General features: G+C 38.3%; 1 protein-coding gene across 1 annotated transcript in view; it reads right to left on the bottom strand.

Annotated features, from left to right (window-relative positions):
• Window positions 1-904: 904 nt before the first annotated feature.
• Window positions 905-13400, bottom strand: part of LOC116728338 (F-BAR and double SH3 domains protein 2-like) — a 43555-nt gene continuing 31059 nt past the window's right edge. Inside the window, exons 11-20 of the mRNA XM_032576381.1 lie at window positions 12357-12473; window positions 10330-10428; window positions 7931-8083; window positions 7652-7786; window positions 7467-7550; window positions 7004-7187; window positions 6702-6925; window positions 4772-4982; window positions 4621-4685; window positions 905-4080 (exon numbers count right to left, since the gene is read on the bottom strand). Of these exons, the coding sequence (XP_032432272.1) occupies window positions 3997-4080; window positions 4621-4685; window positions 4772-4982; window positions 6702-6925; window positions 7004-7187; window positions 7467-7550; window positions 7652-7786; window positions 7931-8083; window positions 10330-10428; window positions 12357-12473 (1356 nt within the window). The 3' untranslated portion in view covers window positions 905-3996. The remainder of the gene's footprint in view (window positions 4081-4620; window positions 4686-4771; window positions 4983-6701; window positions 6926-7003; window positions 7188-7466; window positions 7551-7651; window positions 7787-7930; window positions 8084-10329; window positions 10429-12356; window positions 12474-13400) is intronic.

Here is a 13400-nt window from a genome sequence, read left to right as displayed (position 1 = left end):
GAAATTGGAAGCTTATACACTGAATAAAAAAACACAATTTTTCCACTGTTTGAAGTTAAATCAGATTAAACTTATCTGATTTAACACTCAGACTGTGTTAATGGCAGTCTGAGTTACCAAAACAATTTCTATTCACTTTCAATTAGGAAATAACGACCTTTATGAAATAACATACATTTCATTAAACCCACATTTCTGCTTTTATTTTTTTTAATTGGTCTTATGTAATATTCAAAATTTAATTGGGAGGTTTCCATTTCCTGTTAGTAGAAAGTCATCGTGATTAAGCAAAATTAAGGTGTTAACACATCAGTTTTTGTCTAATTAATCTACACAATGCGACTCAATTGGTGCTGGAGTTACTGAAATAAATTGAGTTTTCAACAATCTAATTTAGCAAGTTAATTTGTAAATAGACAGTGTCTACTAAAGATTTAGAACAAAAACTGGATTTTTTGGTACAACTGCGTCCTTTTAATATCTAAATGGAGAAAAAAACCAAGTCTGAACAACTAAGTAATGTTACTTATTTTAATCACTTAAAATGCACTTAAAATGATTAAGTTTCAGATATCAAACATTTAAAAGGAACTGACTAATTTGTATGACAACGGAAAATTTTTTATTATCTCTGTATCTAAAAAATCCATTTATTTAACATGATCTTAAGCTGAATATTAAAGATTTGCTGGGGGTCCCCAGTCCAAGACCAGAGGTGAAGCTTGGAGCGTAGATGGTCCAGTTTTCTCTTCGTTGCAAAAACAAAAACTGCAGAAATGTTCATCTGTTCATCCCTTAAATCCAAGCTGAGATTTGGAAGATGCCTGAAGTTCTGAGTCCTTTGCAGACTTCACTATATAAAATATATAAAACACAACAAACCAGAGTGGAGAGTGGAGTCTTGTTTGTTTCGTTTAAGCTATCTTTATTTCACATTTATTTGTACACAATAAATACAGTCAAACATCCACTGGTGTGTAAATCTGAAGATTTAATGTCCGCAGAGCCGACATTAAACATGGGAATTTAATCAGTGAACTGGGCGTTAAATCAGGACCAGTAGCAGGTTTAAAACAACAACAATAACAAAGTCTCTGATGGAAACGAGACGTCAGTCTGATTTTATTTTAATACAACAGGGTAAACGCAAACTTCAAAAATAAGTTTGATGTCATTCAGATCTCAAGGAGATCAACGAGAACACAGCAACGAGGCTGACAGATATCTCTTTCCCTCTGGTCTAATTATCTACTGTTTAATAAAAAGGTCTTTATTTCCAAATCTAATGAAACAAACAGAGAAAATGCTACAATTTTTTATTTTTTTTTAACAGATATCCATCTCCAAGTTTTCTGTAAACTATTCATGTTTCAAAAACAGAAGCAGTAAAGACACTACGGTGGCTATTTAAGGCTAAATAACACAAAGAGCTGATAAAATAAATGCTTTTATACGAATACGGCTTTCAAACAAACCTCAAACATCAACAATACTGAGAGGGAACAAGAAGACGTGAAGAAAGTGCTTCGCTATGGAACGGGACAGTTAGCATCTCAAAGCCAGTAGCTGCTAGTGGCTCCGGCTAGCGGTGGCTAGCGGTCCAAGATGGTAAAAGACGTTAAGATGGAACAATCTGAATGATCTGCAGGGTTCCTGAATGGCTTCCACTGAAAAGGAACTCAAGATTTAATAACTAAAATTTTAAGGATAAAAACATTAGGAAGGAAGGAGTGATAGAGAGATACAAGAAAGAAAGGAAGGAAAAAAGGATACAAGGAAGGAATCTGGGAGCAAGGGAAGAATGGACACACGGAAGGAATAAAGGAGAAAAGGAAGGAAGGAAGGGAGGCCCTTAAGGATGGAAAAGAATAGATGGATTTAAGGACTGAAGGAGGGAAGTAAGGAAGGAAAGTTGACACAAGGAAGGAAAAAAGGGACAAAGACAGAAGGTTGAGAGTGAGATCATAAAGAAGGAAGGAAGCTGAGCATTTAGGGAACAAAGTCTGGAGATTTTTTTTCTTTCCTCTTATTTTTTTCAGACCACTTTTCCAGACCTGAAAAATCCTAAAATCATATTCCAGATTTTCTTTCCTCAGACTGCGAAGAAACCCCGAACATCACAGAAACATCTAAATCTGGACGTCAGGACACAAAAACAACAACAAGACGTTACACTATGTGTGTGTTTACGCTACAGGATTCCTTAAACTGCTTCTAAAGCGAAAACAAGGGCATAAAAAAAACAACAAAAAAACAAAGAGGAAGTCACTGAAAAGGAGAAAAACAAACAGAATTGCCACTTTTCCCTTGTTGGTGTAACCGTTTGCAGTTACGATGCGTTGAAGGCGGAGAGGACCGGCCTCGGCCGAGCTGGAGTCGGGATCAGACCACAGTTTGATTTTATCGGCGGGTCATGTGATCAGGAAGCTGCTGCTTTATCAGGAACATGAAAAAATTACCAGCAAAAGATCGCTCTGATAAAAATGTAAAAAAATAAAATAAAACAATCTGCCACTAATTTTAAATCTGTAAAATGGAAAAGTGTGACATTTAATGCATTTTCATAAAAAATAAATGAGGATGACATTGTAGTTATTCAATTTTCTGACAGATTTTTAACTTAGGACGATTTCCATCTTATTTGTGCTTTGAAAAATAAAACTAAACAAGTTGAAAGTAGAATTTAAAACCATGGTTTTGGCCAAGAAAAGCCTGAATGGCCTCAAAATATCCATAAAATGAATCGAACTTTAATGTTTATCACAGTATTAATCAGCTTGGGATTGAAAAGATGGACAGTGGGGAAGTTATCTCTTCTTTTTCAGCAGGAAAACAAATGAATATGAAGCCAGGAGGTGATTAGCGCCAGCAGCTAAATCCTGCCTCTCATATTCATTAGTTGAGTACGGAAGCTCTTAACTGCCAGGAAATAAATTCCTGTGCAAAATCTGTTTTAAACGAGAAAACATTCTGGTTTAATCAATGTTAAAAACACTAAATACTAATACAAGATTTATTTGATCTCAATAAAACTAAAATATCTTTTAAACAAGAAATCTGTCAGAGGAGCGTATTTTTATATCTCGTTACAGCGCCAACGCTTTTCAATTCAACATTTTTTCTTCTTTTAACAAGAAAACTTTCACATTATAATATTTTTACTATTTTTGACAAGTGCCATTTATTTAACATCTTTTTCTCATTTTATGGAGAAAACTTTTATAAGGTTTTAACAAGGAAACTCTGTTGTTTTAATATATTTTCTTTTTTCCCAATGAGAAAATTGCCGTTTTAACGAGACACTGTTTCTGGATTAATCTCCATGCTGGCATTTAAATGTTTACATTTTTTAAGAGATTAGAAAATAGAATGAATCACACTGTAATGAGAGAAGCTAACATTTTCTGTTACACTGTACAAAAATATTGACGCCTGCAACTCAGCCGCATTTTAAATTACGAACTTCAACGTTTTATGTGGACTTTATGTGTTGAATCTAAAAGCGACAGCGCCCTTCCAGACACAAGATAAGGATGCAAATTTAAATTTAATACATTTGTTTTTCTAATGAGCTTTAGGGTAAATTTTAGATGCTTGTTCTGCATTTGATAGTTATTGTAAATTTAAAGCGAACTGGTTTAAATGAGGCCAAACTTACTGAAAATCAGTGAATTATGGAGCTGATCACCTCCAGGAAGTCAATGTGGCTTCAAAAATGTTCCTTAAAGTGCAATCCACTCTGCTGACCACGAGTTGTTCCCGTTTCTGTAAACTTCCCTTAATTTACCAGGAGGAAATGTGTTTTTTGTTTTTGGTAATGTAAATATTCCAGATGCAGATAAAGCAGGTGATGTTCCTCGTTTGCGTTAACTGAGCAGGAAAAACAGACGATAAAGGCACATTATTCCGACCCTCTGAGGTTTCAGACGTCTCCAGGCTCTCTCAGGGCGTCAAGCGTCCTCCGGTTTATTTAGGGGTGTCGGTGTCGGAGCAGTTTCACACCAGCGTGATCTCCACCTCCTCCCGGCGCTTCACCTGGCCGCGAGGATGCTGCTTTGGGGGAGGAGGAGCTGCACGGACCTGCGACACACACAACAGGACCGACAAAATCACAACAAAGTTGCTTTTCAAAATGCAGGCATGATAAAAAAATGAAAACACACCCTACTCTCAGTTTGAGAAATAATACTACTAAATAATACTACAAGGCTTGCACTCTTTTTCCTACAGTAAAATTCAAGCATTTTCAAGGTAAGCTTTCAAAAAGTTCTAACACCAAAACAATAAAAAAAGACCATTTCAATTCATTATTATATGAAGCTAAAATATATATATATATAGGAGTATATAAAATAAATATATATGGGAGTTTTGAGTTTAACTACTGCTCTGAGTTTTGTTCTTTCACTAAATGCCTGTTTTTGAGTCTTTACTACAATTAATCAATTAGGTAGAAATTATTTCACTAATCCATTAGTCATGATTAATACAATTAATCTTTTTAGTGTTTGTCCAAAATAAACAGTGGAATCAAACGTTACAACACATGTAGTTTGCTATGTGACTCTTTGTTTTCTGGCGCCATCATCTGGTGAGAGATGTTACTGAACTGTAGCTTACAGGTCTGATGCTGCCGGCGCCGCTCTCTGGGTATTTAGGAGGTTGAGGGGATCCTTGAACTGGACCTGAAGGAATGAGAAACATTCAGATTGTTCATATTTTATCTCTGCGAGCTCTTTGTTTTCACCGCAGACACAGCAGCTGATCTTACTGTGATACGGGCTCTTGTGCGGCGCCGGCGGAGGCCGGTGGTGTCCGTTGTGGTAAGATGGCGGCCGGCCGACGGGAGAGGCCGCGGCGCTGCACGGACTGGACCCGGGAGAGGCGGCGGTGGGAGTCTGCAGGGGGCTGCTGTGGAGAGGCGCCTCCTGGAAGGGACTGCAGGGGGAGCGGTCGCTCTGAGCCGCGGCCGAGGGGGAAGCCTTAAAACGCAAAACGCAGCGTCACAAACCCAACATGCTCCAAACTGGATCAACTGCTGCACAATTCAAGCTTTCAACACAACAGCAGCTCCATTTATACAGGGATCTTTACACTTTAGAAAATTCAAACACGTTTTAAGAATTTCAAGGTAAGTTTTCAAACTTTTACATTTCATTGAAGGTAAAAACAATACAAACAAACTAAAAAAAGACTCATATTCAATATATGATATCATATTCAGCTGCACAGTTGGTAGCACTGTTGCCTTGCAGCAAGAAGGTCCTGGGTCCGGGGTCTTTCTGCATGGAGTTTGCATGTTCTCCCTGTGCATGCTGGGTTTTCTCCAGGTACTCCAGCTTCTTCACACAGTCCAAAAACATGACTGTCAGGTTAACTGGTCTCTCTAAATTCTCCCTAGCTGTGAGTGTGTGTGTGCATGGTTGTTTGTCCTGTGTGTCTCTGTGTTGCCCTGCGACAGACTGGCGACCTGTCCAGGGTGACCCCGCCTCTCGGAACCCGGAACGTAGCTGGAGATAGACACCGGCAGCCCTCCCGACCCCGTTAGGGACAAGGGTGTAAGAAAATGGATGGATGGATGAATGGATGGATGGATGGATGGATGGATGGATGGATGGATGTTATATTCAGAGGTGGTGGAGTAACCAAAAGTTGAACTCAAGTAAGAGTAGAAGTACTTCAACATAAAAACTCAAGTAAAAATAAAAAACAGTAATCTAAGAAATTACTCAAGTAAGAGCAAAAAAAGTACTGAGTAACTGATGGAAAAACATTTAATATTTAATAATTACATCATCAGATGGAGTGGAACGTTTGGTATTTTAAGGATCAAAAGAAAAAAATATTTCATATAAGTAAAATCAGGTAAAATATTTATTTTTCCAAATCAATTTCTTTCGATATAAAACTTATAAAACTTTATACAAACCTGCCGGTTTTGTGTGTTTGTGTCTGGTGGAATTTTTGGTTAGAACTTGTTTGTTCTTTTTTCAAGAGAAGCAAAACTTCACTATCAAGTACAAGTAAAAAGTACAGGGTAGTAAAAGTACTCCTAACGGTACATTTTATTAAAAAGTTACTCAAATAAATGTAACTGAATAAAGTAATTTCTACCCAATTCTGATTATTTGTCACTGTAACTAATAACATCTTGTGATAGTATTCTACATTTTACAGCAGGCACAATATAAATGACAAAATAGCAACATGTGATGTTTAGAAACGTCTCTCACACACCTGACTGGTCGGAGAACAAAAAACTCATTTGACAAAAAAAAAAAAAAAAAAAAAAATCAATAATCTTGTTTAGTGTATAATACATAAGATAACCTTTATTTCAATTACACAGACCAATAAGTCATTGAGAAGTTAAGAATAATAGATATTCATTACGTAGAAACAATCCAAGCAAATTATGTTCAGGTTAAGAGCTTTCCTGCTCAAATTAAATGCTTAAACAAACAAAAAAGAGTAAAATAAATAAATAAATAAATCTCTAAATATGTTTTCTGGCGTTTTGCAAATGAAAATAATTTTAACAATTCTAACTGACCTAAAACAAGAAAGGTTTAGTCTGATTTAACTTCAGACATTGAGAAAAACGTATCTGTGTCTTTTTATTATGTGTATGAAAATAAAGTACATAAAGGTTTCAAGGCTTCAAGTTCCCATATGGCCGTGTTTTAGTATCAGCAGCCTACCTGCGCGCCGCCTTCTTTCTGTCCATCTCCGTTTTCGATGACTCCAGTGAGATCTTCCACCAGGACGGCAGGAAAGACGCCGACGGCGCCGTTAAACTCCCCCTCCCAGAAACCGTCGTCCTCATGAGTCTCTCTGCTCAGGATGCGGATGATGGCGCCTTCGGGGAACGAAAGTTCTTCGGCCGTTTGACCCGCGTAGTCGTACAGAGCCTTCGCAAACGACACTGATATAAACAGATTATTGTTATTTTACATGCTCGTCTGATGCTGATCAGCAGTAGTGTTGGGTTTGCGGGCCTCACCGCTGGAGTCCCCGTTGACGGAGCTGGCGGACAGTTCGGTCTCGGGTTCGGTGGAGTTGCTGGAGGAGTGGGAGCGGGCGTCCAGCGAGGCCAGGGACTGCAGCATGCTCAGCAGGCTGTTGGAGGACGGCAGCTGCAGGTATTTCTCTGGGACATAACCGACCTGTCCACTGCGGTTCCTGGCCTGCAGAAATAAAAGTGTCATTAAATATATATCTGTAAAGACACAGCCATGTTTCAATCCATAAGCGGGATTCCTGAGCATCCATGTGAGCCAGGCAGCCCACACTTGTCTTTTCCTGTATAAATAATAAATCCTTTATATTTATGCATGGAAATCTCTTTTATTATGCTATTGTGCAGATATACTGCCATTTTTTTAACCTCCTTTAAACATCCTTGACGAAAAAGGGGTGCACGAACTTTCTATATACACATACATGAATGTGTAGCAGCATCTTACCTTGAGCCAGTCCTCCATATCTCCATCATCGATGACCTCCAGGATCTCCTGTTCCTCGATGGTCAGTTCGTCTGGCTGAGACGCCTGCAGGCAGCAGATTAAACTGACTTCAGTTTTCCCCTGTTATAATCCAACTCCATTGGTCACCTCGTGCTTTTCGAGCTGCTCGGTCAGCTCTCTGTTACCTTGTAGGAGTAAAGCACTTTGCAGGTGAGAGGATAGTTCTTCAGGGTGCTGGAGGGACTGGAGCTGCTGTCGTCCAACACCTCACCGCTGTCCTCCGTCTCCTCCTCGTCTTCCCGCTCCAGATCAGCTGTTCCCTGAAAAAGATTACATCTTCACTTCTGCTAAATGTTACTTTAATTAAGCACAAAAAAAATACACTAACAGTTTTTAAAGCCATTTCTGTAACAATAGACAAAAACATTGAGTTTTGCTTGAATAAGGCAGGTTTGGGGTCTTACAGAGAGTGAAGGATCATGGGTATTGAGGTTGTTCCAGCGTTCGTTCTCCAGTTCCTCCATCACCTGGTTCATCGCGCTCTTCAACCACGTTTCCACAGCAACTCCCGCCTGCCGCAGGAGGTCCAATCGGGCCTCAGCCTTCACCTTCACAGTCTGCCATTAAATGAGAAAATGGCCATTTTATTTGCATACCAATGTGGCAGCAAGACATTTACAGCTTCTACAGTTAAGTTAGCAAAGCAACCAACAATTATTTTAGTTATTTATTAGTGGATCGATTATTTTGATGATTAATCAGAGAGAAAAACTGGTGATTTTGGTGATTTTTTATTTAACCACTTGAGCCTTTTTGATTCAAGATAAAAAAAAAAAATACAAATAAACAAATACTTGCATTCCCTTTCAAATTAGAAAATAAAATTGTTCTTCCCCAAAATGTAATAATGGCATTTATTTGGTGTACACTGATCCATCCATTATGTTTTAGATTAACCTATCAACAACTGGATCGCAAAAGGTTCTTAACAGAAAATCTTTTCCTATGAAGAATTTGAACCAGAATTTGAAAATGATGCCACTTGAGGAGTTCTGGGTAGAACATGTTTACAGAAAAAGAAGGGTTTTTAAAATAAAAGTGTATATTGTTTTTATATTTCTGGTTTAATTGCTGCTCTGACTGTGTTTTTTTCAGCAAATTACCCTTTTTAGAGTCTGTACACTACAGTCAATAATTCATTGATTACTAAGTTAGTTGACAATCATTTCAATAATCAATTCAACACGATTACTTATTTCAGCCCTAATATAATTTATTCGAATTTCTACTGCATGATATTAAGTATACAGCATAACTTCAGATCAAAAATCTAAAACCATAATAATCTGAAGTTATTTGGACCTAAAGAGGAATGGTTTAGAGTCAACGCACAGCATCAGTTACTACAACCGGAAATCAGTGATCAGGCCCAAAATCTGGGAGTATGGACTCTGACATGAACCTTCAGAGCCACATTAAAGGACTAATGTCCCAGCAAGATCTAGAGAAACTCATCCATGTGTTTATCTTTCCACTGGCTCCCTAAAGCTCAGAGAATAGACTTTAAAATACTGTTGTTAGTTTATAAATCACTGAACTGCTTAGCACCACAACACATTAAAGATCTGCTGTTGTTGTATCAACCTTCCAGAACCCCCAGGTCTTCTGGTTCTGGTCCACCCTACATCCTAAGAACCAGAACCAAACATTGAGAAGCAGCATTCAGCTTCTATGTACCACAATTCTGGAACAAACATCCAGAAAACTGCAACACAGCTGAAACACCGAGTTCATTTAAATCTAGAATAAAAGTCCAGCTGTTAAGATTTGCCTTTGTTATTAACAAGTGGAAGATCAATAGTTTTAGTTTTCCAACTGCAATTTATTCCTTTTTTATATTTTTGCCACATAAAGCAATTAGAATTGTCTTGTTGCTGAAATGCATTATACAAATAAAGTTGCCTGGGTTTAAATTTTCCTCTAATGGAAATGTTTGACATTCCACATGAATGAATGAAAGGTTTATTAGACCTTCAGCATGTCACTTCACCTCTCTAACCAGCAGATGGTGTGCTGGAGACAGTATGCGTGAGAACAAGAGTGAGATTTAGGGTGCATTCACACCAGGCCAGAATTAGAGTCTTGAATCGTTTGTCTAGAAAGGCCGATTCGTTTGGGAGGTGAGAATGCAAATTTGAATTCCAAAACGGACTAAAAATGTGAACTCTGATCCACCTAAAAACCTAGGTCTCGATCCAGTTGAAGTGAACTCTTGCACGGTTGAAAACATATCTGAATGCAACCTGACTAGAAACCGCTCCAAAAGCAGGAAGTGGACTACAGTGCAGGGCATTCTGTGTCATAACAACCACAACAAATGCGAGTTTCCACCATTAGCGGAAAAAATGGCTCATGGTCAGATGTACAGTTGCACAGAGCCGCACCAAGGTAAAAAGACTTCGCCATCAATACATCAAAATACATGACATGCTAAGGACAAGTGGAAGTTCAGGAGACACGAAGGACAAGTGTCCTTGGTATGATGAACTAGATGCTATTCTTGGCACTCGATCCAGGAGCAGCCCGCAACATGTTGTGGAGTCCTATCAAAAAGAGCCTCTGCTCTTTGTCTTCTTCAGAGGTTTTTGTGTCGATTCCTTCAGTAGGAGTTGGCACAGCGCCACCACAGGCGACAGGGGGAACAGGTTTGTCAGTTAGTTTGAGTGGTTTGACACAGTGTAGTGTGAATGCAAACTACAGTCCTGAAAATGTAACAAATGTTGCAATTCTGATCCCCAATCGAACGGAGTCTACCAGGCTATCAGGTGGGAAAACACCCATAGAGGAGATTTTATCATTTCACCTCTGATCGCCGAAGACTCTGCCGGCCCACCTCCATCTTGCTCTCCACCTCGCCGCCACTCTGCTCAGACGAATCCTGATTTCCGTACTCCTCCAGGGCCTGAAAGCAAACCATGATGAAACATCGTCATGGTTACATCACAGACATCCAGAGTGTGAACAACAGAAGTGTGACTCATCCGACAATAAGAGAGATAAGAGGTGATGAAACTCTGACCCGAGTCATCGCTCAGCATAAATTTAATTGTGATTAAATTTATGCTTTAATCAAGCAAAATTTACAACCTCTGGGTTTATTTTTCCCAAACTAAAACGTCCTGCTGCTTCGACAGGAAGAGGGACAGATTCCAGCTCAGTGAAGGAAAACAACACCTCATACTGGAGATCAAGGGACAGATGTGTGTTAAAACTGTAGAGAAAACTAATTTTGCTGAGCAAGAATATAACAACATTTTGGTGTGAGTTTCTTTTGATCCACAAATCCAAACCGCATGATTTCCCATTATTAGTGAAAATCTTGCAATAGAAATAAACCTTGGAAATCCTAGCTCTAAAATCCTGGATTTTTACAGCCATCTGGGACTTTAAATGGCAAAATATCCACAGAAAATCCCAAACGAAACATGTACAAGTGTTAATTCCAAATGCAAAACATAATTACGTTGCTTTGGCTTTAAACAAGAGCTTTTCATCTGAAGGTGACCAATATTGTTTTTGTTTGGTAGCTATATTAGCAGCCTTGTATGTTTTTAATATTATGCTGACGAAATTTGGGCTGAGCAGTGTATTTCATTGCTGTACCATTAATAATAATGCAAAGGACTGTTATTTTCATATGTCATAAATACACACTCTGCATGTCATTAAGACATTCAATCTCACAGCTGACACAGATAGTAGAGCACAAGATACTGAAGCTCCCACTGACAGGTGGAAACAATAAATAATACAAGTTTAGAGTAATTGTCTATTTGAGTCAGGTAAAGAGTCTGTGTGACGTACAGGATATAGTTCTCGGGGCTTCAATTCAATTCAAAAGTACTTTATTTATTTCAAAGGGAAACTAAATGTTGCTGCTCAAATCATCCAAGTATCTTCAAAAAGTCATTGTGGAGGGTGATGCTGCGAAAAGGAGGGATCTCCAGTAGCAGTCAGTCTTGCCAGAGAATGAAGAAGCCTCTGACTGAACACTGTCGGTGTATGACAGTCTAATGACTGTTACGACATGCTAATAGCTTCATATCCAGACAGCAGAGACAATATTCCACAATAACATGTCCTGAGTGACACCATCAGTTGTTGGGAAGCTCTGCTAATCCACCTCATTTGCTTTTGCTGCTCCTCTTTAAGTTTCTGTCTAACCGTTTGGTTAGAAAACAGAGCAGAAAGACGTTGGAATCGGGGATATGACATAAAAATATACCCATTTCACAGCTTCTTAAACATTCACTGGGTTATCTTACACTTAATGTACATTCGTCAATGCAGTTTGTGATCTTTGATACCGTCTGTTAAAGAAAGAAAAGTGTAAATTTTAGTGCTTTATTTGCACCTAAACCAAACAGAGATTAAAACTGGTTTACAACACAGTTTAAGAGCTCACAAACAGTGAAATGGCCATTTTTGACTTCTGCAAATAATAAAAAATAAATCAGTGACGGCTAAAATGTTAAAGATAAAATATGTAATTTAAAACTAAATCAACATAAAAACAATTCCCTCTCATTCTTATCATTTGGATAAAGTAATCAGTAAAATATGGAAATACTAACATCATCCTATATTCAGATTTCTTTTGACGATATTTATATTCACATTTGTCCAGTTGATCTCATATTATTTTCCTCATTCTTCTGTTTTTTTAGCAAACAGAAATAATTATAGTGATTCTAACTAGCGTGAAACAAGAGAGGGCTGGTTTAACATCAGACAGTGAGAGAAAAGTGGACATGTCTTCTAACAGTTAATGATAAAAGTGATATTTTTACTGCACACGAGACACCAAGGTGTGTTTGATTTCCTCCTCACCCTCTGTGTGTGGATGATGCTTTTGTATTCTCGTGCTACGCGGCTCGCCCACTTCCTCGCCTCTTTATCCAGGCTGTGCTCCTCGGCCGTTCCGCTCTCTTTCTGCAGCTCCATCACCTGAGACATAAAAGCACCAGCGTGAAAAAGATTAAATCCTGAAAACATGATCAATTTGATGGACTTTAAGTATAATTTTCTTGTAGAAATTCTGTGAATCTTTGCAAAAATAAAAAATAAAAAGCTACAAAAGGAGCAGCTTTTCCAAAATAGTTATCTTTGATGTAAATTTATTCCTCTGGAGGGCGCTGTTGCACATATGCAAATCATTTTAGATTATTTCTCCCCTTTAGTCTGATTCCAGACTAACAAATCATATATATACTGTATATATATATATATATATATATATATATATATATATATATATATATATATGGATCGGTCTGAAGTTGTTGACAAGATTTAATATGATGAAAGTAAAAAAAAAACATTATACTGAAATTTTATTTTAGTTTTATATAAAGAGTGAGTGAGTTATTCCAGCAGGTTGTTGCTAGGTAACCAAATAGAAAAGGAGTTAGTTAATCCTACCAACGTAGCTTAGCTGGTTGTGAGAGGCTGAGAGACTAAAGTCTTTCCTCTGCCTACATCCCCCAGAATGCTGTGCGGTTCTGGATTCAGTGGAATTATTGCATATTCTAACAGACGATATTAATCACATCTATCACGACATACTGATTTAATGTCCAGCCCTAGTTTTATAAAAAGTGCCATTTTGAGTCATGAAGATAAAAAACAGGGTTAAGATGCAACAGTGTGTCTATGGTGTGACTTTTCTCTTCATTACGTTTTGAGTAAATGAATCCACATGACATCGGGGCAGTGTGTGCATATGTGTGTGTGTGTGTGTGTTGAGGGAAGAGGCCAGGGTGGTGGGGGGTTGAGGTCAGTGCACTCTGATGAAACACACACACAATGCCTCCTTTTCACAGATGGCCCGTTCACAGGGCCCGGCCTGCTTCCCATCCAGCTCTGTTCCTCACC

Source organism: Xiphophorus hellerii, chromosome 11, assembly GCF_003331165.1.
Source record: "Xiphophorus hellerii strain 12219 chromosome 11, Xiphophorus_hellerii-4.1, whole genome shotgun sequence".
NCBI lineage: Eukaryota > Metazoa > Chordata > Actinopteri > Cyprinodontiformes > Poeciliidae > Xiphophorus > Xiphophorus hellerii.
Note: the sequence above shows the minus strand (reverse complement) of the source record. Positions and strands in the feature narration are given on the sequence as shown.